At 44.1% G+C, this 26,969-nt stretch overlaps 1 protein-coding gene across 2 annotated transcripts in view; it reads right to left on the reverse strand.

Moving 5' to 3' along the window:
• Positions 1-26,969, reverse strand: part of ca9 (carbonic anhydrase IX) — a 123,810-nt gene that overhangs the window by 37,309 nt on the left and 59,532 nt on the right. For both annotated transcript variants that reach the window (XM_068052344.1, XM_068052292.1), the window contains exons 4-6: positions 25,314-25,456; positions 23,239-23,331; positions 15,890-15,956 (exon numbers count right to left, since the gene is read on the reverse strand). In XM_068052344.1, coding sequence (XP_067908445.1) covers positions 15,890-15,956; positions 23,239-23,331; positions 25,314-25,456 — 303 coding nt within the window. The remainder of the gene's footprint in view (positions 1-15,889; positions 15,957-23,238; positions 23,332-25,313; positions 25,457-26,969) is intronic.

Here is a 26,969-nt window from a genome sequence, read left to right on the forward strand (position 1 = left end):
AAATGCTGAATGGGAAAATATATCTCCTGAGATTTAAACACGGTTGTATCCTCCCAACTCCTACTCTTGTGCTTTGGGCCAAAATATCAGGTATAAGTCAGATTGATACAGAAAGGAGGGGAGAGAGCAGTCAAAAACAAAAAGAAGCGATACAAAGAGAAAGAAAAGGAACACAAGACAGCAAATATCTAAAGTAGAGGAGAAAAGACACGGCAGCCAGAAAATAGAGGGGAAACTTGCTTTCTCCATGCAAGAAGGGAGAGATAATCAGAGGCCACTCCCAATACCTACTCAGAGCTGGCTAAAAACCAGAATGGGCAAAGAGCCAGGAACAAATTTCAATCAGGCCTCTTGGTGGGGAAAGCTGCATCACAGGGAAACAAGTGGTTCGAAAATTGTGATAAAATGTTAAGATACATTGTAAGAAAAAGCCATCATGACTTAAAAATATATACAGATGGCATTTCAATGCACTTTACAACAACAACTACTTGAATTTATATGGCACTTTTAATGATATAAAACATCCCAAGGTGCTTCACAGGACTATTATGAAACAAAATATGACACCAAGCCACATGAGCAGATATTAGGGCAGGTGGCCAAAAGCTTGGACAAAGAGGTAGGTTTTAAGGAGTACCTTAAAGGAGGAAAGCGAAGTGGAGAGGTTTAGGGAGGGAATTCCAGAGCTTAGGGCCTTGCAGCTGATGCCATTCCCACCAAAGATAAGCAATTAAAATTAGGAATGCTCAAGAGGCCAGAATTAGAGGAGTGCAGGTATCTCAGAGGGTTGTGGGGCTGGAGGAAATTACAGAGATAGGGAGGGGTGAGGCCATGGAGGGATTTAAAAATGAGGAGGTGAATTTTAAAATTGAGGTGTTGCTTAATCGGGAGCCAGTGTCGGTCAGCAGTGATGGAAGGTGTCATGACAATGCTATCAAGCGCCATTTAAACATCAATAACCTGCTCACCAATGTTTTGGGATTCGCCAGGGCCACTTGGCTCCTGACTTCATTACAGCCTTCGCCCAAACATGGAGAAAAAAGTTGAACTCAAGAGGTGAGGTGAAAGTGATTGCCCTGGATATCAAGGCAGCATTAGACTGAGTGTGGCAGCAAGGAACCCTAGCCAAACTGAAGTCAATGAGAATCCAGGGCAAAACTCTCCGCTAGTTGGAGTCATACCTAGCACAAAGGAAGATGGTTGTGGTTGTTGGAGGTCAATCGTCTCAGCCCCTAGACAGTGCTGCAGGAGTTCCTCAGGGTAGTGTCCTAGGACCAACCATCTTCAGCTGCTTCATTGCAAAGGGATGAAAGGTTATTGGGGGTAGGTGGTAATGTGGAGAAATCAGGTCAGCCATGAACTTATTGAATGGCGGAGCAGGCTTGAGGGGCCAAGTGGTCTACTCCTGCTCCTAATTCATATGTTCGTATGTTCATCAATGACCTTCCCACAATCATAAGGTCAGAAGTGGAGATGTTCATTGATGATTTTACGATGTTCAGTCCCTTTTGCAACCCCTCAGATACTGAAACAGTCCATGTCCAGATGCAGCAACACCTAGACAACATTCAGGCTTGCGCTGATAAGTGGCAAGTAACATTCATGCCACACAAGTGCCAGGCAATGATGATCTCCAATAAGAGAGAATCTAACCTTCTCCCCTTGACATTCAACAGCATTACCATCACTAATTCCCCCACTATCAACATCCTGTGGGTTATCACTGACCAGGAACTGAACTGGACCAGCCAAATAAATACTGAGGCTACAAGAGCAGGTCAGAGGCTAGGAATCATGCGATGAGTAACTCACCTCCTGACTCCCCAAAGCTTGTCCACCATCTACAAGGCACAAGTCAGGAATGTGATGCAATACTCCCCACTTGCCTGGATGACGGCGGATCCAACAACACTCAGGAAGCTCGACACCATCCAGGACAAAGCAGCCAACCTTATTGGCATGAAAGGCCTGCTACCTGACCCGAACCCGATTGGACTCAACAACATGCGTTGGGTTTGGGTCGGGTCGGGTCGGGTTGCTCTTCCGGGTCTGGCCTTCGGGCTCAGGTCGGGTCGGGCTGGGTCTGGGTCGGACACACAAAGTAAGTATTGCTGGTAAGGGTTAAAAGTAAAAAACCTACCTGAGCTGACGTCAAGGAGGGAAACTCTGAGTCTGTGCAGTGAGCGAGTGAGCGTCTCTATGACGTCATCACGCTCATGCTGCAGTTTCCTGCAGATTTGGAGTTGCAAGGTAGGTAAAGGGAACATTCCGGCAGTCGGGTTGGGCGCAGGAAAAAATGGATCGACTCAGGCCGGGTCGGGCTCAAGTCCGATGTGGTTCTGTTGGGTTTGAGTCGGATTTTTTTCCCTGACATGAGCAGGCCTTTAATTGGCACCCCATCAACCACCTTAAACATTCATTCCCTCTACCACCAATGCACAGTGACAGTAATGTGTGTACCATATTCAACATGCACTGCAGCAACTCGCCAAGCATGGGAACACCACCACCTGCAATTTTCCCTCCAAGTCACACACCATCCTGACTTGGAAATATATCCCTGTTCCTTCACTGTCCCTGGGTCAAAATCCTGGAACTCCCTCCCTTATAGCACTGTGGATGCACTTCGCACCAGATATGTTGCAGCGGTTCAAGAAGGCAGCTCACCACCATCTTCTCAAGGGCAATTAGGGATGGGTAACAAATGTTGGCCCAGCCAGTGATGCCCATATCCCATGAAAGAATATAAAAAAAAGAGCAGGGGGATGTTGAATGACTGGGACCTGGTGGGAGTTGGGACATGGGTAGCATAGTTTTGGATGACGTCAACTTTACAGAGGGTAGGACATGGGAGGACAGCTGGAATAGTCAGGTCTAGAGGTAACAAAGGAATGGATGAAGGTTTCGTTAGCAGAGGAGCTGAGGCAGAGGCGAAGGCAGGTGAATTTATGGAGGTGGAAATAGGTGGATTTGTGATAGTGCGAATATAAGGTTGGGAGATCACCCTGGGGTCAAATATGACACAGTCAAATGTGAACAGTCTGGTTCAGCCTCAGATAATTGCTAGGGAGAGGGATGGAACCGGTAGCTCAGGAACAGAGTTTGTTGGGGGAACCAAAGACAATGGCTAACAATTTAGAGCAGGGATAGGCACCAACATGTTGCACCATGGACATTTGACAAAATTACTGACTCAGCCATGGACATGGTGGCAATTAATCTGTATATAAAGTGTATAGCCCACCTAATGCCATAAAAACACGGTCTAATTTAAAACACATTTCTCCCTATTTGGTGAGATACCTGGCATTATTTTTGCTTGCACAAGTAGTTGATGCCTGCTCGCACACTTGATGTAGAAATGCAGAGAATTTGGATAGATATCCATCTGTCAGGAATAATCGTGATCGCTCTCTCCCCATGTCTGTGTCCATCCCCCTCTCCCCCTCTCTGTTTGTCCATCCACCACTCTGTATCCACCCCCCTTTCCACTCTCTGTCCATCCCGTGCTTCCCCCCCCATATGTCCATTCTCCTTTCCCCTCTCTGTGTCCATCCCCCTCCCCGTCGTGTTCATCCCCCTCCCCAGCGCCCCCCCACCACCTTCACTGTGAATCACCAATCAGCACTTATCCCACCCAGGCAGCCCACTGCCAGTCACAGTGACCAATCATAGACAGGCGACTGTCAGATGCAAGTCCCACTTTCACCTGACGTACACCTTAATAGGAGAGCAGACAATCAAAGCCAATCCACAGGTAGCCCACAGTAAGTCACACAGGATTGGCAGGCTGGATGGAAACCACAGACCTCAAAGTTTTTTAGCACAGACACTGGTGTCCGTGCACAGATATGTTGCCGACCCCTGATTTAGAGACAGTGGAAGTTTTGAGAGGGGTGTTGTCAGTGTACATGTGGAAACTGGTGTGTTTTAGGATGGTGCCACCGAGAGCAGCATGTAACAGTTAACAGCACCTGTTAATTTTGACTACAACCGTATTTAGCTGGGAGCGATGTGTCTGACAAACAAGAAGAAAAAATTCCGTTGATCTTGATGGAAATTCAATGCCCCTATCTCGTGGCTATTTACGTACAGGATAACATGTCATCTGTCACATTATCACTTCTGCAATGATGGCATTTACCACCAGCATTCTTAACTAGCCTGCACTCGGTAGCACACTGCTTTTAACACACGGACAATGGGGCATCAGTCACACTATCAACAAATGTATGTTTGACTTAGCAACTGTATCAGTGTGTACACAAAACAAAAAGTAGCAAGTTTAGTTTCCCCTTCTCCATACTGTTCCTTCTTTCAGACATCCTGTTCATTTTGAACTGGTTTGCCCTGCTTAATTCTGAACACTGACAGCACAAAGGACACCTGCTTCTTTAGCCAATTAGGAAGTGTGCTTTTGCAGGCAGAATTTCTAAGTCTCATTATCTGACCACTTGGCCAGGTTTTACAGCAGTCAGTTTTTTCTCTTCTAAAATGTAACCTGCACATTATTTTACCCTCTTGCTCATTTCGGAGCTTGGAAAAAGATGGCTATCTTAATAATCTCATCAGGAAGGAAATTTTGCCACCATTCACACAGTTTGTGGGAATGAGCAGTCATTGCATCAAAACAAGTAGAAGTAGCTGGCTCCAGAAATAAATACAGTGCAGTTGTCGCCAAATAGTTTGCAATTTCAACATAATGGCCCTGAATTTCCATGGGGGTTCTCCTGATCTCTGGGTGCAACTTTAGTGAGAGATCAGCAGAAACTCCAGAGAAGCAAAGTGAACACTGAAAAACAAGTTAGGATGGGAATTCAGGACCAATAACTTTAAACTGGAAATTAATGGAGCATTTTTGATGCAATTAAATAGTATTTATTATGAAAATATATGCATGTGCTGGGCAATTCAGAGATATGATAGAATAAATAAGGATTCTTAATGGATTTAAAAATGATCACTTTGTAGTGTCAGTAAAACTTCTATTTTTCTTAGATGGAAGTTTAAGAAAGTGACAGGCTAACCCAGGAGACAGAACAAAGACGAACACAGAAGTGACAGGCTAACATTGAAGAGACAGGAAGACCCACAGTAGAGAACAGACATAAATGAGACATTGGAGAACTCAGCACAGCAGGTAGAAAAATATTGGTTGATTCTCTGCATGAAACATGGAGTGTTGATGCCTGCCGTGTCTCCATTACCTATGCTAAAGGCCTGTGCAGCAGTTGAGTACAAGGTTCATTAAAACTTCAAGAACCACGTTAATGAGGTGAAGCTCCAAAATTTTGTTCTTAGCACCTAAACTGCACTGCAGTTGCTCAGTACTGATATAAAACAGGCACTAGATGGTAGGCCTTAAAGTCAGCCATTTGGGTTCTCTTGCTTGGTATTTGTAGCAAGTCACTGTATTTCGACTCAGTGATCTGTCTGCTTTGTTATTGGTTTATTTTTGCTTTTGCATCTTCTTGAACCAGTACTCCATCTCACATCTGCGGTTGTTTTCAAAACTAAGGGTAATTGTACGAAGCCCACATAACACCTCTGGGTGTTCCTATCCAATTACAGGCTCTGGAATAAAGGCTGGCTTGGGTCTGGAAAAAAACCCCAATCCAAACCCGACAGAACCACATCGGACCCGACCCCGAACCGAGTCCTTCCATTTTCTCCTGCGCCTGACCTGACCTGCGCCCAACCCGGCCACCGGAATGTTCATTTTCTCCAGTTGACAGCGTTGATTTTACATCCATAGTGCACTCACTATACTTACCACTTTTGGATGGATGGAATGGATGGAAGCTGCAGCATAAGCGCGATGACGTCAGACGCTCACTCGCTCAATGCGCAGACTCTGAGTGTCTAGAGTCCGGATGCATGTTTCCCTCCTTGACATCCCGGAGTCCCAGGTCAGGCAGGCTTTTCAAATTTTTATGCTTACTTACTCAACTTCCCTTTTCCTCCCAGCAGAGCAGGGTGTGTCTGACCTGGGCCCTGCCCGACTCGAGCCAAGCCCGAAAGCTGGACTTGCAAGAGCGTCCCGACCCTGACACATGTCGTCGGGTCCCGTTGGGTTCGGGTTGGGTAGCAGGCCTTTACTCTGGAAGAGGACAATTAGAGGAGGCATGGATGACATGTGGATCTACACCTTAAGTGCTGAAGAAGGAGCTACCCCTACTTTGTATTCTGGTTCAAGCATACTTTCCTCGACATGTCTGAGGAAAATTAACCAGTATAAATGAAGTGGTAGCAGCCTGAACATGGTTTTGGGTCACTTACTGTCCCATTTACACTGGTGGTCTGGCCACTGCTGTCTTGTTTGGAGCGCATGTCTTTTGCTCCTTTCATTATTGTGGAGCCAAGTCGATCCAGTGTGTGATCTCTCCGCCAATCCCCATTACCCCCAATTGCCACCTTGGCCCAGATTGTTGGTCAGCTCCCAAACTGAGCTGACCAATTTCCAGCCCTAATCAAGCTGCACTGGTGTGCTGGTTAGATGCCAGATTGAAGAAAATGAGGCATGGGCTGTTAAACAGATCCAAGCCGAATGGTGAAGGATGAAGCTAGATACAGATCCTTCTCTTGATAGTCGGATTATTCACAGAATGCAGCATTACCTAAGTCTGCCTTTTGCTTTCTCCCCTTCTGTCCCACCTCTGAAGTGTTTTGCCCCAAGTCACCAGAGTCACAGGTAAACAACATCTGAACTTAGGGCCTCATCCTAGGAAACCTCTACTGTAAAGGGCCCATACTCTTCATGCTCAGTCAGAGACTGGATGGAGAGATCATTCAGTCAAATTCAGCACTGTGGCAGCTTTAAAGATATATATTTGTTTAGTAAACCTTGGATGAAAGACAAAGAGTGCTTGATTCTTAAGCCACGCTCTAGCAATCTCTTCCAAAAGCATTTTTTCTTGCTACCTCTCTTCTTTCCTTCAAAAGCCTCCATAAAACTTCTGTTTGACCATTTTGTGACAAAAATGAGATATTTTTGTCCATGGTGGATTATTTATTGAATGCTTTCTTGTGTGTCACAGTTCTTCTTCTTTGGCCTCCTTGTCTCAAGAGACAATGGGTAAGTGCCTGGAGGTGGTCAGTGGTTTGTGGAGCAGTGCCTGGAATGGCTAGAAAGGCCAATTCTAGAGTGACAGGCTCTTCCACAGGCGCTGCAGATAAAATTGGCTGTCGGGGCTGTTACACAGTTGTCTCTCCCCTTGCGCTTCTGTCTTTTTTCCTGCCAACAGCAAAGTCTCCTCGACCAGCTCTGGCGATCACTGGCAACTGACTCCCACAACTTCTGATCAATGTCACAGGACTTCATGTCGCGTTTGCAGACGTCTTTAAAGCGGAGACATGGACGGTCGGTGGGTCTGATACCAGTGACGAGCTCGCTGTACAATGTGACCTTGGGGATCCTGCCACCTTCCATGCGGCTCACATGGCCAAGCCATCTCAAGCGCCACTGGCTCAGTAGGGTGTATATGCTGGGGATGTTGGCCGCCTCGAGGACTTCTGCGTTGGAGATACGGTCCAGCCACCTGATGCCAAGGATTCTCCAGAGGCAGCGAAGATGGAATGAATTGAATTAACACAAGGTGTAATAAGCTGATAGCTCAAACAGAGAATACACATGTCTAATAGACTGTATACATTAATGTACTTCAGTAGGGTGTTGCTGTGATATGAAAGGTGGTTTAATATGCTAATAGCTGTTAAGCTTTAGCTCTATTCCTTCTCGAGCAGACTTACTGATAGCTCTCTATCAAATCTCCCCTCAATCTTCTTTGCTTCAAGGAGAACAACCTCAGCTTCTCCAATCTAACTTTGGAGCTAAAATCCCTCAACCCTGGAACCATTCTGGTAAATCTCCTCTGCCCCCTCTCAAGGGCCTTCACATCCTTCCCAAAATGTGCTGATCAGAACTGGATGCAAGACTCTCGTAATAACTTCTTTGGTTTTGTACTCTGTACCTCTATTTATGAAGCCCAAGATCCCATAGATGTGTACAAGATTCTGGCAGGTTTGGATAGGGTAGACAAAGAAAAGCTGTTCCCATTAGCTGATGGTACTAGGACTAGAGGATACAGGTTGAAGGTTTTGGACAAGAGATGCAGGTGGGATGTGCGGAAGAACTGTTTTACGCAGTTAGTGGTAATGACCTGGAACTCGCTGCCCACGAGGGTGGTGGAAGCAGAGACAATCAGTGAATTCAAAAGGAAACTGGATGGGCACATGAAGGAAGTAAACTTGCAGGGCTACGGGGATCGAGCAGGGAGAGAAACAGACTGGATTTCTCCCCAGAGAGTTAGCATGGACCCAATGGGCTGAATGGCCTCCTTCTATGCCATAAATGACTGAGACTAAGGATTTCCTTCCACCATGGTTGACAGGATCCTCGACTGTGTCTGGCCCATTTCCTACACTTCTGTGCTCACCTCTTCCGCCCCTCCCAGAACCATGATAGGGTTCCCCTTGTCCTCACCTTCCACCCCACCAACTTCTACATTCAATAAATGCAGCACCCCCCCCCCTACCATTTTCAGCATGCTGAAGGGGCCGTTCCCTTGGTGACACCCTTGTCCACTTTTCAATCACCCCAACACCTCCTCCCCTTCCCATAATACCTTCTCATGCAAATGCAGGAGATGCAAAACCTGCCCTTTTATGTCCTGCCTTCTCACAGTCCAGGGCCCCAAATACTCCTTCTGGTGAAACAGCGACTGACTTGTACTTCTTTCAATTTAGTATAGCGTGTTCACTGCTCATGATACAGTCTTTTCTACATTGGGGAACCAAAACGCAGATTAATTGACCATTCTCGAAGTACCTCTGTTCAGTCTGCAAGTGTGACCTTGAGCTTCTGGTTGCCTGTCATTTTAATTCTCGGCACCACTCCATTCTGACCTCTCTGTCCTTGGTCTCCGACACTCTTTCAATGGAAGCTTGGGGAATAGCACCTCATCTTTCGCTTAGGAACCTGACAGCCTTCAGGACTGAGGATTGAGTTCAACAATTTCAGATCATAACCACTTCTATTTTTTCAGACAGAAGTGGCTGGTAATGATTCTGTTGTTGTCATTTACACCTCCTCTGGACCTATCTTTTGTTTCTTTACTGGTCCCATTACCACTCCCTCTTGTTGCCCAATTACCCCTTTTATCATTTAATCCCTCCTGCCTTCCACCCTTTCACAAAATTTTGCTTTTGTTCTTTCCTTCTCTCCACTTTCTCTGACTCTGTACTAGCTTAAACCCTGTTACAAAGAACAGTACAGCACAGGAACAGGCCATTCAGCCCTCCAAGCCTGCGCCGATCTTGATGCCTGTCTAAACTAAAACCTTCTGCACTTCCGGGGACCGTATCCCTCTATTCCCATCCTATTCATGTATTTGTCAAGATGCCTCTTAAACGTCGCTATCGTACCTGCTTCCACCACCTCCCCCGGCAGCAAGTTCCAGGCACTCACCACCCTCTGTGTAAAGAACTTGCCTCGCACATCCCCTCTAAACTTTGCCCCTCGCACCTTAAACCTATGTCCCCTAGTAACTGACTCTTCCACCCTGGGAAAAAGCTTCTGACTATCCACTCTGTCCATGCCACTCATAACTTTGTAAACCTCTATCATGTCGCCCCTCCACCTCCATCGTTCCAGTGAAAATCCGAGTTTATCTAACCTCTCCTCATAGCTAATGCCCTCCAGACCAGGCAACATCCTGGTAAACCTCTTCTGTACCCTCTCCAAAGCCTCCACGTCCTTCTGTCAGTGTGGCGACCAGAATTGCACGCAATATTCTAAGTGTGGCCTAACTAAGATTCTGTACAGCTGCAGCATGACTTGCCAACTTTTATACTCTATGCCCCGACCGATGAAGGCAAGCATGCTGTATGCCTTCTTGACTACCTTATCCACCTGTGTTGCCACTTTCAGTGACCTGTGGACCTGTATGCCCAGATCTCTCTGTCTGCCAATACTCCTAAGGGTTCTGCCGTTTACTGTATACTTCCCACCAGCATTAGATCTTCCAAATGCATTACCTCACATTTGTCCGGATTAAACTCCATCTGCCATTTCTCCGCCCAAGTCTCCAACCTATCGATATCCTGCTGTATCCTCTGACAATCCTCATCATTATCCGCAGAATAAGCTGCTGGAAGAGGGAGGAGGGCTCTCAGCAAGAGGCCATATCCACCCAGGGTGTTCAGGGGACAATTTTTCTACTTGAACCTCTATGAGGAAAAATTTATGAGATGTCTGCACTTCAGCCACAACTGCAACCTCAGAGCAGGGCAAGGACCACATTGCCAGTTATTGTGAAGGTGACTGTGGTGATGAATGTTTATGCGTCTGAAGATATTTGCAACATCTCGCAGTTTGTTGTCTACTGTTGTGTAAGGGAGGTAATTGAAGCTCTCCATTTAAAGAGAACTAACTACAATTCATTCACTCTTGCCAGAGACAAGCAAGCAGAGTGTGTACATGACTTTGCTAGGATTGCAGGCTCCCCCATGGTACAGGGTGCCATTGAGAAAAAGAAAGAGTTGCATTTATATAGCGCCTTTCACGACCACCAGAAGTCTTAAAGTGCTTTACAGCCAGTGAAGTACTTATGAAATACAGTCACTGTTGTAATGTAGGAAACATGGCAGCCAATTTGCACACAGCAACTTCCCACATATAGCAACATGATGTTGATTGAGGGAGAAATATTGGCCAGGACACCAGGGATAACTTCCCTGCTCTTCTTTGAAATAGTGCTGTGGGATCTTTTACATCCACCTGACAGAGCAAACAGAGCCTAGGTTTAACATCTCATCCAAAAGACAGAACCTCCAACAGTGCAGCACTCCCTCAATAGAGAAGTACCAGCTTTAATTTCTGTGTTCAAGTCTCTGGAGTGGGATCTGAACCCACAACATTCTGACTCAGGCGCAAGAGTACCACCAACTGAGCCAAGACTTCACACCCATCACTTTGCAGATGCTGCATGTCAAGCCTGCCCTATACTAGAACCAAATGGGACTCCACTCCCTCAAAATCCAGATCTTGTGTGACCATAGGCAACACATCATGCTGGTCAATGCCAGTTATCCTGGCAGCAGCGATAATGTATTCATTCTGTGGCAGTCCGCTGTGCCAGCTGCATTTGAGCCACCACAGGAAACCAAAGGGTGGCTACTGGGCGACAAGGGCTATTCGCTGATGACATGGCTGATGACTCTGGTGTGTATCCCATGCACATGTATGCAGCTTGCATACAATGAAAGTCATAATGACACACAAAATGTGATAGAGCAGAACGTTAGTTGTTCTGAAACAATCCTTCTGCTGATTGGATCACTTTAGAAGAGGTCTGGGATACTTGGCAGATGTCAAGACTCGTGATGGTCTGCTGCATACGGCACAACCTCCCTATCATGAGGGGACTGCCCTTTTCACCAGCTCTACAGTGACCAGCTTGATCAGGATCAGGAGCATGAGAAGAGGAGGAGGAGGAGGAGGAAGGGTGGAAGCAACCTAGACAGCCTCTTTTTGTATAGACTGCCCGTGAAGAACTCATCCGAGTGTGATACCAGTAACTGCAACACCAATTCCCCATTCACCAACAATCCCACACCTCACCTTCTCCCTGTCACTGAACATCACAGTGTCTGCTTGGCAACAATGCAAAAATAAAAACCACCACCAAAGTAAATATTCCAGACCAAATTTATCAATGATATCATGCCATATTTTACATAAAAGTCAATAATCATCCTTGTGCATTCCCTTTGTGCCTGCCTTCTGTGTGCCTTTGCCTGTCCTAGTGCTCCTACACAGTGCTACCCCAGTGGCTGCAGTCTGGCTGCTGGAAGGCTGCTATCTTTCACTGGAGGAAACTGCAGATGGCCTTGGAGGATGACTTTGAGCTGCTCTGGGCCTAGAAGGCCCTGCTGCAGACTGCATCATCTTGTCATGGGTGGCAGCAGTCTGAGCTGGATGGCTGACAGGCAACAGAAGGAGTGGCAGGAGTGGGAGGACGAGTGCCATCTTCCTGAGAGGACAGCAGGTTTTTCTCCATGGACCCACTGCCAAGCCCCTGGGGTGGTGTCTCAGCTATCCCAGTAATTTGTTGAAGGACAGATTGCTGCATCAGTGTGAACTCTGCAAGCCCCTTTGCACACTGCAATCCACAGCCATGATTCCAGCAGCCTGAACTTCTACTGCAGCATTCAGACTCTGGGTGGCTGCTGCAATAGAAGCTGCCATATCGGCCATCAGTTGCTGCACCATGGTTGGGTTCACAAGTGTGCAAACGGAGTTGGTCACCACTTCCATGCTGAAAAGGATGGGCTCCATGGTCTGCCCAAAGTTGGTGCCAAGTTGGTGCTTGTCTCCTCCGTGCTCCTTGACATTGATCACAGTCTTTCCGGCAGGCTTCCCCAATGCAGCAAACATTTTGCTGTGCATATCCATTATCATTATTCTGTATGCTGCCCCATCAACGTTGTCATCTGAGTGCTCTGCAGTGGAACCCATGTGCAATCTCGCCCTTCAATGAGCTGGCAACTATGCTATCATTGCTTCTTGCCTTGGCTGCAGCCCACTCATGTTCAGTGTCTCACCACATACAGAACCCACCTCTTATCTATCCTATTAGATATGTGTAGTGCCAATATCAGATCTGGTCACTGCGAGTATGAAATTAAGTGTGTCTTCAGTGATTCTTAAGGGATGCTAACTAGCTTTAAGAGGTGCAGGCTAGCTGATCCTTAAGTGGTGTTAGCCACTCACAGTATTGGTCACCTGCTGATGAACAGTGTAGTTAGTGCTGGCCGGATGCAGAGATCATTCAAATGAGCAGGTAGCACAGAGTTTGCCTGCTGCCAGTTCTGCAATCAATGGGCATGGGTATTTGGGCATCGGAATCCCAGTGCCTGTTTTCGGGGACTTTCCAATTTAGCCCCAATTAACTCTGTGCCTCTCTCCACAAATGCTGCCTGACCCATTGAGTATTTTCAGCATTTCTGTGTTCATTTCACATGAAACTGGTGTCCAGCTTGATCTGAAGATGATCTTCAAGTTCCACATCTTATCCATCACCGAAACCAGCTATTTCCAATTCTGTAATATTGCCTGCTCTTGTCCTTAACTCAACACCCACAACACTGAATCCTTATCAATGTTTTTGCTACCTCTAGATTTGATTTCTCCAATGCTTTCCTTGCTTGTTTCTCATTTTCCACCCTCTGTAAACTCCAGCATGTCCAAAACCAATCTGCCATACATATCCTGACCTATCCTGCACTAAGTTCCAATTGCTGATCACATCTGTCCTTGTAGATCCTACATTTCCCCTGGGATGATCGTCTTGGGGTTCTCTTTGGCAGCAGGACCATTTGAAAATGATAAGAAAGTCCCCCTGTATAAGAGCTGCATAAATTTCTCTCACAACCAACAAAGGGTTCTTTTCTATTGATCAAATTCCTCTTGCTGGAGCTGGGGCCCTTCCTCCTCCGTGACCTCCATGACTAAGCAAGGTTATATGGTGCACCAAACACCAATAATCCCGGAAACTCATTGAGCTGCATTGCAGGACATCCTCAGATCAATCCTGGCATCTGAAGTGGGCTTTTAATATGAAACTGGTATGCCTGATGATAACTTGCCTTGCCAGTGACACTCACATTTCAGGAACAAAGAAGAATAAGCTCTTGTGGAAGCAGCAGCTCAGTTTATCTGTTCTTTGCTGGTGTTCATAGATTGTGCAGAGGCATCAGGACCCATGGCTGCAGTGAATCACCCAGGAGCCATCATATTGCTTTTCAGAATCACACAGTGGTGGCACATAGACTGCCTTTAAAAATCAGTTTCCATTTGCTACTCAGTACCCAGTTTATCTGGGACGGTGAATGAAACAGAGTAAAATAAACAGAAAGTCTGATGTATCGTTAGATATTAAATTCCCATTTGCAAATTGACAGTTTAAAAACACTGCTACATAATCAGAACAGAGGAAAAATACTGGACATCAGACATTAGGGATTTCCACCTAATCTTGCAATCAGAAGAAAAACAGTTGTCTTGACTGAAAAGTCAAAGCCCCAAAGCAGCAACCTAAGATTAAAATTGTATGGAGCACTTTTCAGTATTTGAATCTGAATGGATTTTTACCATTGTTGGCTGACTTCCCTTTCCTTACTAAAGTGAAAGAATTGCCTTAATCATTTTGGTTCTAAGTTTTCTGATAGCACTGCATGGCACTCCTCGCCTCCAAAGTCATCACATACCTCTGATAAGATAACGCTAACTCAATCCACGATTATTGTTCAGATAGAATCAATGACAAAAACCTTGGCAACAAGGCCCAAGGGAGCAGGGGCACCAGGGACACATATATCAAGGCGCAAGTGAACGTGGAACTTGGCTTAAAAGTGGCAAGGCTCAGGGTGATAAGTGCTGATGTAATGGGTACAGCAAGATCATTGTTGGCACAGTTACGCAAGAGGTGCCAGTAAAGTCACAGTGGTAGAACATGGCCAAAAATTTGTGGCTCTTCCATCTCACTCTTCACTTGGCAGCAAGCCATCAGAAGGACCAGAAATTAGGCCAGGACCCAGTTGCGCTTGATGACAGGGCAGATGGTGTAGTGGTAATATCACTGAACTAGCAATCCAGAGGTCCAGGCTAACACCCTGGGGACACGGGTTCAAATCCCACCATGGTAGCTGGTGGAATTTAATATCAATTAATAAATTCAATTAATTAATAAAAATCTAGAATTGAAAGCTGTTTAAATCCCAACCCAGCAGCTGGTGGAATTTGAATTTAATTAATAAATTCAATTAATTAACAAAAATAGATCTGAAATTAAGAACTAGTCTCAGTAATGGTGCCATGAAACCACCAATTGTTGTAAAAACCCATCTGGTTCACTAATGTCCTTTGGGGAAGGAAATCAGTTCTTTGCTGGTGTTCATAGATTGTGCAGAGGCATCAGGAACCATGGCTGCAGTGGTATCAGAGGTATGTGATGACTTTGGAGGTATTGAGTGCCATGCAGTGCTATCAAGCCTACATGTGACTCCAGACTCAAAGCAATGTGGTGGACTCTAAACTGCTCTCTGAAATGGCCTAGCAAGCCACTCAGTCGTCAAGGGGATTCAGGGATGGGCAACAAATGCTGCCCTTGCCAGTGACACCCACATCCCATGAAAGAATTTTTAAAAATTGGGAGGATATTGATAAGGTGGTAATTAGCTGTGTTAGATACATCTTGTTTTTGTGGGTAGGTCATATCTGAAATCCTTTCTCCACTTAAGCATTTTCTTTTCCTGTATGTGTTTATGCTTTTTTCTCCTTCCCCCTTCCACTTGTTCTGTTCTTTTTTAAAATGCTGTTCATCCATCACATCTTCCAATTCTGAGGAAGGCTCCAAACCCGAAATATTAAATTGGCTGTTCTCCCCACATATGCTGCCTGACCTGCTGAGTGTTTCTCGCATTTTCTGCTTTCACTGCAGATTTCCAGCATCTGCAGTATTTTGTATTCATGTGTGCCCGAAGGAGTTGGAAAGTTGGGTGCAGACCTGACTAACCATGGAGAATGTGGGGACATGACAACCTGCTGGCAAGACCTGTGTGTGGCCACCAACTAAGAGAAATAAACCATTAATGCTTTTGATGAAATAGCAGACCATACGAATTAAGCCACGTCACTGCCAAGAATCTGCAGACCAAAGATTTCAAGAAAGACATTGGTGCTTTGTTGACCTTAGAATTACTTGAACTCAATGTGACCAGTTAATTTTGCAACAGCACACAGATAATCCTAATTACACTCCTCAATATGAAACGATAAATACTTCTGTTTTTATATGATAGGTCGATTGTTTAAGTAATCAATTACCTTGTTCAGCAATGTCTTGAAGTTTATCAAAAATGTGATCATAGTTTTTATTATTTTGTGGTCCAACCTGCAACATAAACACATTGGGTTGTATCTTAACTCTCAAAAAACAGATGTGTTGGGGTCGTGTCAGAGGTTAAATACAAAAGAAACTAGAAACAAACCTGCTTTGAACCAGCCCACCTTCTGTTTTAATGGAAGCAGTATGAGGGACAGGCGACCAATCTGCTCCTGGGCAAATGTTGGTCATTTAAATATTATAAAGAGGCTGCCCACCTTCATTTTAACAGTAGTTCTAATTTAAACCGCAGGTGGCCAGGTTTTCTGGGCCTCAGAATAGTCGCAGCTTAAAGGAAGCAAAAAAGTCTGAATCCATGAGCTAAATGCCTTTATAGAACTGCTTGTGGACCAGAAAGAGCAGGAGTGTTTCCTCCAGGCCCAAGGTACCCTGTCAACCCCTCCCCCCACACTACACCCCTGTGTTCTGTCTGCTCACCGCCCGACCACAATCAAACCCCACCCCCCCGACCATCATCAGATCCCTGGCAGACAGGACACTGAGAATGTTATTTTTGCTATAATCAGTTAAATAGATAATATGTGTACTGACATCTTGCAGACAAAGCCAACGGCAAGATGTGGACGGATTTCTATTCCTTAATGTGCATTTTTTAAAAATTTGAATTCATATTTTACATTTTTTATGTATTCACTATGTGAAGTGCCCTCAAATCAGGAGAAGTATTATGAAAAAGTAATTTAAACTGTACTTCTGGTAAGCATAAGAAAATACACACCAAGAGCAGGTTGTATGTAAAGAAATGAGGTAACAATACCAAATTAGTATTTTCCCTAGATATAGCGATGTCGTTGTGAAATAGAATATCTTGTCACTTATACTTGAACGAACAAGATTCTGTTTCAAATAATTTTTCTACATTTTTACTTGGCTCTTTTCAGTATAGGAAGTAATTGCATTGAAATGTTCCTTTCTGTAGCTTGATCTCCATATCTGCAAAGGAAACAAATATAACTGGGCTAATGCCAGTCTGTAGTCAAAACATCTCTGGGAAACAAATGTAACTCAATGTAAAGTTTTAAAGGTAGAGTTCCTGAGTCCTTGAACATACCTATAGGAATATGATGTGTATTGTAGCATGTGAGGTTCATCATGCATGCGAGGACCCAGGGATGCAGCCTATTTTCTGAAAATGTAGCCTTACACATTCTACAGTTTAGGTTATTGAAGAACAAAGAACAAAGAACAGTACAGCACAGGACCAGGCCATTCGGCCCTCCAAGCCTGCGCCGATCTTGATGCCTGCCTAAACTAAAACCTTCTGCACTTCCGGGGACCGTATCCCTCTATTCCCATCCTATTCATGTATTTGTCAAGATGCCTCTTAAACCTCATTATCGTACCTGCTTCCACCACCTCCCCTGGCAGCAAGTTCCAGGCACTCACCACCCTCTGTGTAAAGAACTTGCCTCGCACATCCCCTCTAAACTTTGCCCCTCTCACCTTAAACCCATGTCCCCTAGTAACTGACTCTTCCACCCTGGGAAAAAGCTTCTGACTATCCACTCTGTCCATGCCGCTCAAAACTTTGTAAACCTCTATCATGTCGCCCTACCACCTCCGCCGTTCCAGTGAAAACAATCCGAGTTTATCTGGTTTACTTGATCCTTTGTACAAACTGCAACCCCCCCACCCCACTTCAGTCGACATGAACCATGCTCAGTCAGTGCAAAGCAGAAACTAAAACAACACCACCACCTTGTACTTATATAACACCTTTAATGTAGTAAAACATCTCAAGGCGCTTCACAACAATATTATCAAATTAAATTTGACACTAAACACAAAAGTATATTTTAGGGCAGATGACCCAAAAGCTTGATAAATGGCTAGGTTTTAAGGAGCATTTTAAAGGAGGAAAGAGAGGTGGAGAGACAACAGAATACTGAGTTCATTGAAAAATTACAAGATATATAGGGTTGATTCTGTGATCCAGCATTTACAGTAGGGAGCTGTGTGCAGAGGAATTATGGGCTACAACAGTGTAGGCATTATTCTGTGATCCACATTCCTGTGTTTTTTATTCATTCTTGGGATGTGGGTATCGCTGGCATGGCCAGCATTTATTGCCCATCCCTAATTGCCCTTGAGGAGGTGATGGTGAGCCACCTTCTTGAACCGCTGTAGTCCATGTTGTATAGCTACACCCAAAGTGGTGTTAGGGAGGGAGTTCCAGGATATTGCCCAGTTACAGTGAAGGAACGGCGATATAGTTCCAAGTCAGGATGGTATGTGACTCGGAGGGGAACTTGAGGTGGTGGTGTTCCTCTGTGCCTGCTTCCCTTGTTCTTCTAGGTGGTAGAGGTTGTGGGTTTGGGAGATGTCTAAGGAGCCTTGTTGCCTTGTAGATGGTGGACAGGCACTGGGGAGTCAGGAGGTGAATTACTCACCACAGAATTCCCAGCCTCTGGCCTGCTCTTGTAGTCGCAATGTTTATGTGGCTGGTGCAGGTAAGTTTCTGGTCAATGTTGATCCTCAGGATGTTGATGGTGGGTGGAAGGATTGGTTCAGCAATAGCAGTGCCGCTGAATGTCAAGGGGAGATGGTTAGATTCTTGCTTACTGGGGATGACCATTGCCTGGCACTTGTGCAAGTGTTACTTGCCACTTATTAGCACAGGCCTGAATGTTGTTCAGGTCTTGCTTCATGCAGGCACAGACTGCTTCAGTATCTGAGGAGTTGCGAATGGAACTGAACACCGTGCAATCATCAGCAAACATCCCGACTTCTGACCTTATAATAGAATAAACTTAATTGGTGAAGCAGCTAAAGATTGTTGGGCCTAGGAGACTACCTTTAGGAACTCCTGCAGCAATGTCCTGGGGCTGAGATGATTGGCCTCCAAAAACCACAACCATCTTCCGTTGTGCGAGGTATGACTCCAACCAGTGGAGAGTTTTCCCCATGATTCCCATTGACTTCAATTTTGTTAGGGCTCCTTGATGCCATACTTGGTCAAATGCTGCCTTGTTGTCAAGGGCAGCCATTCTCACCTCAACTCTGGAATTCAGCTGTTTTGTTTATGTCTGGACCAAGGATAGAATGAGGTCAGGAACCGAGTGGCCCTGGCAGAACCCAAACTGAGAATTTGTGAGAAGGTTTTTGGGGAGTAAGTGCCATGTGATAGCACTGTTGACGACATCTTCCATCACTTTGCTGATGAACGAGAGTAGACTGGATGTGTCCTGCTTTTTGTGGACAGCACGTACCCAGGCAATTTTCCACATTGTCGGGTAGATGCCAATATTCCAGCTGTACTGCAACATCTGGGCCAGGAGAGCAGCTAGTACTATTGCCGGAATGTTGTCAGGGCCAATAGCCTTTGCTGTATCCAGTGCTATCAGTTGTTTCTTGGTATCATGTGGAGTGAATCAAATTGGCTGAAGACTGGCATCTGTGATGATGAGGAGCTCAGGAGGAGGCCGAGATGAATCATTCATTTGGCCCTTCTGGCTGAAGGTGGTTGCAAACCCTTCAGCCTTGAATTTTGCACTGATGTGCTGGGCTCAACTACTGTTTGGATGGGGATGTTCATTCAGCTTCCTCCTTCCATTAGTTGTTTAATTGTCCGCCATTATTTGCGACAGGATGTGGCAGGACTTTGAAGCTTTGATCTGATCCATTGGTTGTGGGATCTCTTAGCTCTGGCTATAGCATACTGCATCTGCCTTTTAGCATGCATGTAGTCCTGTGTTGTAATCTCACCATATTGGCACCTCATTTTTAGATCTGCCTGGTGCTGTGTCTGGCATGCTGTCCTACACTCCTCATTGAACCAGGGTTGGTCGCCTGGCTTGACAGTAATGGCAGAGTGAGATTGTGATTGAAAATAATTCTGCTGCTGCTAATGGCCCACAGCGCCTCATGGATGTCCAGTTTGAGCTGCCAGATCTGTTCTGAATCTATCACATTTAGCACATTGGTAGTGCCACATAACATGAACGAACATGTCCTTAGTGTGAAAATGGGACTTTGCTTCACAAGGACTGTGCGGTGGTCACTCCGTGTCATGAACATTTGCATCCTCGACAGGTAAATTAGTGAGGGTGAGGTCAAGTAGGTTTATCCCTCGTGTTGGTTCCCTCACCACCTGCTGCAAGCCAATCTGGCAGTTGAGTCCTTCAGGTCTTTGCCAGCTCAATCAGTAGTGGTGTTACCGAGCCACTCTTGGTGATTGTCCCCCACCCAGAGTACATTCTGTGCCCTTGCTACTCTCAGTGCTTCTTCCAAGTGGTGTTCAACATGAAGGAATACTGATTCATCAACTGAGGGAAGGCGGTAGGTGATAATCAGCGGGAGGTTTCCTTGCCCATGATTGACCGGATGCCATGAGACTTTATGGCGTCTGGAATCGATGTTGAGGATACCCATGGCCACTTCCTCAAGACTGTATATTGTGAGTGCAGTTCCCCACTGGGAGTGCAGAATCACTCATTATAAATCTGAGTGCCATTTTTATGTATTGTGCTCCTGTGTGGCTGCATTCAGTGTTAAACACCGAGACACTAGGGAAATAGTCAAACCCTGGAATCACTGCAGAGAAGGGTCTCAAGACTGATCCTTAGTGTGAGGGAACTGAGGAAAGATTTGAAAACCTTGAGATTGTTTAGCATTTTAAAGAAGGCAAATGAGAGGAGAGTTTATACAGGTATGAGAGAAATAGAAATGGTTAAGCCTAAGTGTTATTTCAAATTGAACAATGACAACAAGGCAATAGAGCACATTACAAACTGATAAAAGGCGCATTCAGTACTGATATCACATCACATTTCTCCACACAACAGGTCCATTAATATCTGGAGTGATCTCCTGGGTACAATAGAGAATGCAAAACTCTGGAGTCATTCAAATGGCAGATAGATGCTGTGATGGAGGATTCTATATAAGGATGAATTAGATAGGCCGAATGGCATCCCTCATCTATATTTGCCTTTGTGACATGAATCCAGTAGAGCCAGTCTGTCAGGGTTACATTTTCATAGCACTTTCATACTGGTTTTATGTGTCTAAACTTTAATGTATTCCCCCCCCACGCTTTGCCTCCCCATTAGCAAGTTTGCCTTCAGCTGCCCAGGCCCCATGTTCTTGAATTCCCGATGTAAATCTCTCTACTACTCTCTCCTCCTTTAAGACCTTCCTTAAAACCCATCTTTGACCAAGCTTTTGATCCCCCCCCGCCCTCTAATAGTTCCTTCTTTAGCTCAGCATCCTTTAATTTCTGATAAGCTTCTGTGAAGAGCTGTGGAATATTTTTCTACATTAAAGATGATATATAAATGCAAGTGGTTTGTTGTTATGCATGATGTACCATGGCAAATTTAAAATTGTATGGTTTCAACACCAACATCACCAGCATAAAGTTCTAAGAAGGTTGACTATAATTTTAGCCACAATTCTGTAAAATATGAAAAGATTGTTTTTCACTTGCAGCTGTTTAAGTATCAGCCTTACAATGATTATATATTACAGAAGGATATTTACTACCCAACTATATTTAAAAGCTTATGGACACTGTTGTCTTTGACTGGAAGGCTTGGTGCTAACAAAAGCCGTCCTTAAATTAACAACTCAAATATGACTAAATCTGTCATCTGTGAACTCACGTGCACAGTAATCAGTGTCTCCCGACTGTTCAATATTCAGTGTATTAACACCTAATCTGTACTAATGCTTTGTCTTTCAACACACCATTAACATATTGTTTGCCTTTGCTCCGTGACCTTTTGGTCAGCTATGTGGCCTGGTCCAATCTAGACCTCATTTGTTATCTCTTGCCCCACCTCCACCTCACTTGCTTATAACCTGTGACTTTTCTAATATTTGTCAGTTCCGAAGAAGGGTCACTGACCCGAAACGTTAACTCTGCTTCTCTTTTCACAGATGCTGCCAGACCTGCTGAGTGGTTCCAGCATTTCTTGTTTTTATCTCCCGATTGTTATTTGATTTTCATGGTAAAATAGGATATTACCCATTATATTCTTTGTATTCTTTTCAGTACACATACATAAATGAGGCTGCACTGGGAGTTAATTCACATCCATGTAGGACCTGATGTGTGCACCTTTTTATTATTATTGAGAAAGCAAGATGATGACCAAGACCCATGTTGAAGGGCACCACCAAGGTTGAAAATAGTAAGGGAGAAGATGTCACAGAAACACAGAATTGTTTCAGCACAGAAGGAGGCCGTTTGGCCCATCATACCTGCACCAGCTATCTGAGTGAGTAATTCACTTAGTGCCACTCCCCTGCCTTCTCCCCATAACCCTGTACATTCTTCCTTTTCAGGTAACTATCTAATTCCCTTTTGAATGCCTCGATTGAATCTGCCTCCTCCACAATCTCAGACAGAGCTCTCTGCATGAAAAAAGTTTTCTTCATGTTGACACTGCTTCTTTTACCAATTACCTTATCTGTGCCCTCTTGTTCTTGATCCTTTCATGAGTGGGAACAGTTTTTCCCTATCTACTCTGTCCAGACCCCTCATGATTTTGAACACGTCTATCAAATCTCCTCTCAGCCTTCTCTTCACCCAGGAAAACAGTCCCAACTTCTCCAATTTATCTTTGTAAATGAGGTTCCTCATCCCTGGACCCATTCTCGCCAATCTTTTCTGCACCCTCTCCAATGCCTTCACCTCTTTCCTTAAATGTGGCACCCAGAACTGGATGCAATACTCCATCTGAGGCCAAACTAGTGCCCTTTTTAAGTTCAACATAACCTACTTGCTCTTGTATTCTATGCCTGTATTAATAAAACCTGGGATACTGTATGCTTTAATGACTGCTCTCTCAACCTGTCCTGCCACCTTCAAATTCTTGTGCACATATACACCAGGTCCCTCTGCACCCTCTTTAGAGTTGTATCCTTTATTTTATATTGTCTCTCCATGTTCTTCCTACCAAAATGAATCACTTCACATTTCTCTGCATTGAACTTTATCTGCCACTTGTCCACCCATTCATCCAGCTTGTCTATGTCTTTTTGAAGTTCTATACTATCCTCCTCACAGCTCACAATGCTTCCAAGTTTCGTATCATCCTTAAGTGTGATAAATCAGGTTCCTCCAGTTGTTAAATGTAGCAAGCGTGGATTTTAAAAGTTTGTAGATTGCAGGGAAAAGAGATAATAAAGTTCAAGAGACTGAATATAAGTGTGAAATAAATGGAACAGATGGGGGAGAGGGAGAGATGTAAAAATCTCTTACTAACAAGTGATCTCTTAAAGAGAATGAGCAAAGCCCAGCTTTAGCAAATTGATGACACCTTACCTGAAAAAACACCGCCAACACGGCAAGACCATCTTCTTTGCGAACTGCTTGACTCAAGGTTCCATATTTGGCAGCATAATGAACAATATGCATCTGCAGCAATAATAAGTACAAATTACCACTGGAAAGATTCCAGCTATTGGGTTAATTCATATTATTGTAGCAATATTATTGTAGGCCTAAAAAGAGTGGATTTACTGTGTTGATAAAGTATATCTCATCTCCAAGACTTTCCAGCAATTTTGCTGATATTCTTTTACCTACATTAACAAATACGTTTTTTTTAATAATCTGCCATAGCAGCATTCCAGTAGCCACTCAATAGCGTGTGTCACATAAGCCACGGCGTTCATGTTCAGGCTGCCTCTTATTATTTACATGGATTATTTCAGTTCAAGTTTCTTAGGCCCTGATTTACGGTGGGGGTGAGAAAGGAGTATGCAACCCCTGAAGTGATTGGCAATTCCGGTAAGTTCAAGGATATGGATGCCAGGTCAATCTTTGTGGCAGGGCCTCATTTGAATAAATTTCGCTGGAGAACCACCTGATAGGGACGCCCATGGATTCTTTGTGAGGCCTGAAGGAACACTCTACTCCTCCTGCCCCACAAGGAAACTTAAAATTACATTTTCCAAACTTCCCGCTGGGCCTTTTCTGGCTCATAGTCCAGTTCCTGACAGGTCTGGCCTGACGTGGAAGCCGGCACTGCTCCCCTGCTCAGGCCTCCGACTAATATCGCAATCTCTCTCCATTTAAGGAAGGTCCTCCTTTCTGTGGTTATCCTGCACAAAAGGGCAGGTTAAGATAGGGACATGGCAGGAGAGCAATGGGATCAAAGAGGGTAAATGATTGGCCTCATTTTAACTGCTCCACCACCCAGTTTCGACCAGGTGGGGAATTTAAAATTGAGGCCTTAAACATGCATATGAAACCACTTTCGAAAACAAACATGTATGTCTAGCTCACTGCATTTAGATCACATTAGCGATACAGCACTGAAACAGGCCCTTCGGCCCACCGAGTCTGTGCCGACCATCAACAACCCATTTATACTAATCCTACACTAATTCCATATTCCTACCACATCCCCAGCTGTCCCTATATTTCCCTACCACCTACCTATACTAGGGGCAATTGCTAATGGGGCAATTGCTAATGGCCAATTTACCTATCAACCTGCAAGTCTTTGGCTTGTGGGAGGAAATCAGAGCACCCGGAGGAATCCCACGCAGACACAGGGAGAACTTGCAAACTCCACACAGGCAGTACCCAGAATTGAACCCGGGTCGCTGGAGCTGTGAGGCTGCGGTGCTAACCACTGCGCCTCTGTGCCGCCCCTTACCTAACTAATACTTATCCTGCTGGCAGAACCATATGCCAATATCTTCCAAATTGAAGGAGATCCTGTATTTGTAATAAACTGAAGTCTATAGTGTAACAGCAGCTTTTATCACAAATTCTGTTAGATGCCTATTAATACAAGGTTTACATCTGAAAAGCTGAGATGTGGCTGGTGACCTGGTAGCACCTATATAAATAAAAGCAGAAAATGCTGGAAGCACTCAGAAAGTCAGGCGGCATCTGTAGATGTTTCTTTCTCCATAGACGCTACCTGACTTTCTGAGTGTTTCCAGCATTTTCTGCTTTTATTTTAGATTTCCAGCATCTGCATTATCTTGTTTTTACTTTCACCTACAATGCAGTAGGTTTAAAAGTCACAGGTGGTGAATTTTACATTGTGTGATGAATAGATGAGCTGCATACTCAGTAGTACATCTATATTCAGAAACTGCCTTACCAATATCCACTAGGACTCCTATTAATATTCTATTCAACTTCAGTTAAATGGCAAGCTGCTTGGTATAATTATACTACTTAGTACATACAACTTAGGTTGCATTCAACATAAAATCATAAGCATTACTTTACTGGATAATGATTACAATTATAGATCAATTGTTATATTATTTTTTGTAAAAGATGAGTCCAATGTGAAAGTCACCTCACCTTCAATAATGATTAACAAAATAGTCACCTATTCTTGTATAGTAAATAAACAAATGCTCATGTATTACCTCAGCAGCATACTGGGTACCATCCATTGTGTGTTCTGATCCTGGAGTGGTTTCTGATCCCCAATGAAAATGCAGTTGAGCTGCTGTATATTTCTGCATGAAACCAATGCTTATGCTCATTGAATTTGGGAGTAAAACTTTAACTTGAGGAAAAACAAAAACATAACAATGTTATCACCCCTTGCTACTAAATCAGAGGGACACACCACTTTCTAACAACTTTCATAAAGGCGCACTTATTGACGCCTGGAATTCTGTTCCAGTCATGTTCACCTTGGTATCATACTTGTTTTAGGAAAGGCTGGATTGTATGTTATCAGAAAAAAATAAACAAGAGATTGCTTTGTTGGAATAAGGGATATTTCAAAATGCTACAGACTGTTCAAGTTTCATTTTCATATTTTGAGCGACTAGCAAACTCTTACATTGAAGTTACAGCACAGAAATAGGCTATTCAGCTCAACTGGTCTATGTCAGTGTTTATTCTCCACACAAGCCTTCTCACACTCTTAAAGGTGTTATAGTTTTCATAATACTGAACACAGCTTTTATTCAATATTCAATGGCTTCATTAAATTTACAATTCAAACAAAATTTCCTTCAAAAACTTACTGTGATATACACCACATATCAGTGACAAATGCTATACATCTATACATTGTAAAAATGTTTATTTATGGTTGGCCTCTTGTGGCTTTGCTCACAGGGATTGAAGAACAAATGAACTCTTCAGATGACGTAGAGGGCAGGGGATAATTGAAGCAGGGAAAGCCATTTTAAAGTCTCTCCTCATTTTGTACAAGACTTTGTTTTTATGTGACAACTTATAGCTAAATAGCAAAACTAGCAGCAGAGAACAAGATTTGACTGGAGCATAGGAGTTTCTACAGGCTGAGGGCCTGAGAGACATAAAACTGATATAATAGCACCATCATTGAGAAGAGGGTGTAATCACAATGTGACACATTTACAGAGGCAGCTACCATTATAAATGTAGGTGAAGGATGTAGAATGGGAGATGATAAAAACAAGACGTAAGGTTTTGTAGCCAGGACGTTTGTGCAGAAATAAGATTTTTAATACATTATAGATTATTGTCATAAGAGTACATCCCATTGCATGGCATCACAAATTTTAGAACGTGGTGTTCCTCATGCTGAACTGGAGGTTACACTTGCAGGAGCAGGAGAATTGTTGGCATTAAGCGAGAGGTGAACATCTACATAAAAACTATGTGGAAAGATGTTTGTAGGAGATGGGGTCAGAAACAGTGCAGTTAGAATTTTTAAGTGGTTCAAAGAAAATAAATATATATATTTTTTTACCCACTGCAGGGTAGATAAATAAATACATTTGCTTCCCTCATGTACCACTGCTACATAACTAGTCATATCTGTACATGTAGGCTGTGTGAGAAGGCAGATCTACTTTTCATTTTACAAACTGACCATGTGGATGGTCTGAGTTACAGCTCTTCTTTTCACTGCAAAAACATGTCTCTATCTTTCTCCAACACAATTAAACACAGGAGTCAGATGGATGCAGTTAGAACAGTTATATTTATTCATTTGAAAAGATGTTTTCATCAAAGTCAACCCATCACTGCTGGCTACAATATCAAATGGATACACTGTTTAAAAAATTTCACTTGCTCTC

Source organism: Heterodontus francisci, chromosome 1, assembly GCF_036365525.1.
Source record: "Heterodontus francisci isolate sHetFra1 chromosome 1, sHetFra1.hap1, whole genome shotgun sequence".
In the NCBI taxonomy this organism is placed as follows: Eukaryota; Metazoa; Chordata; class Chondrichthyes; order Heterodontiformes; family Heterodontidae; genus Heterodontus; species Heterodontus francisci.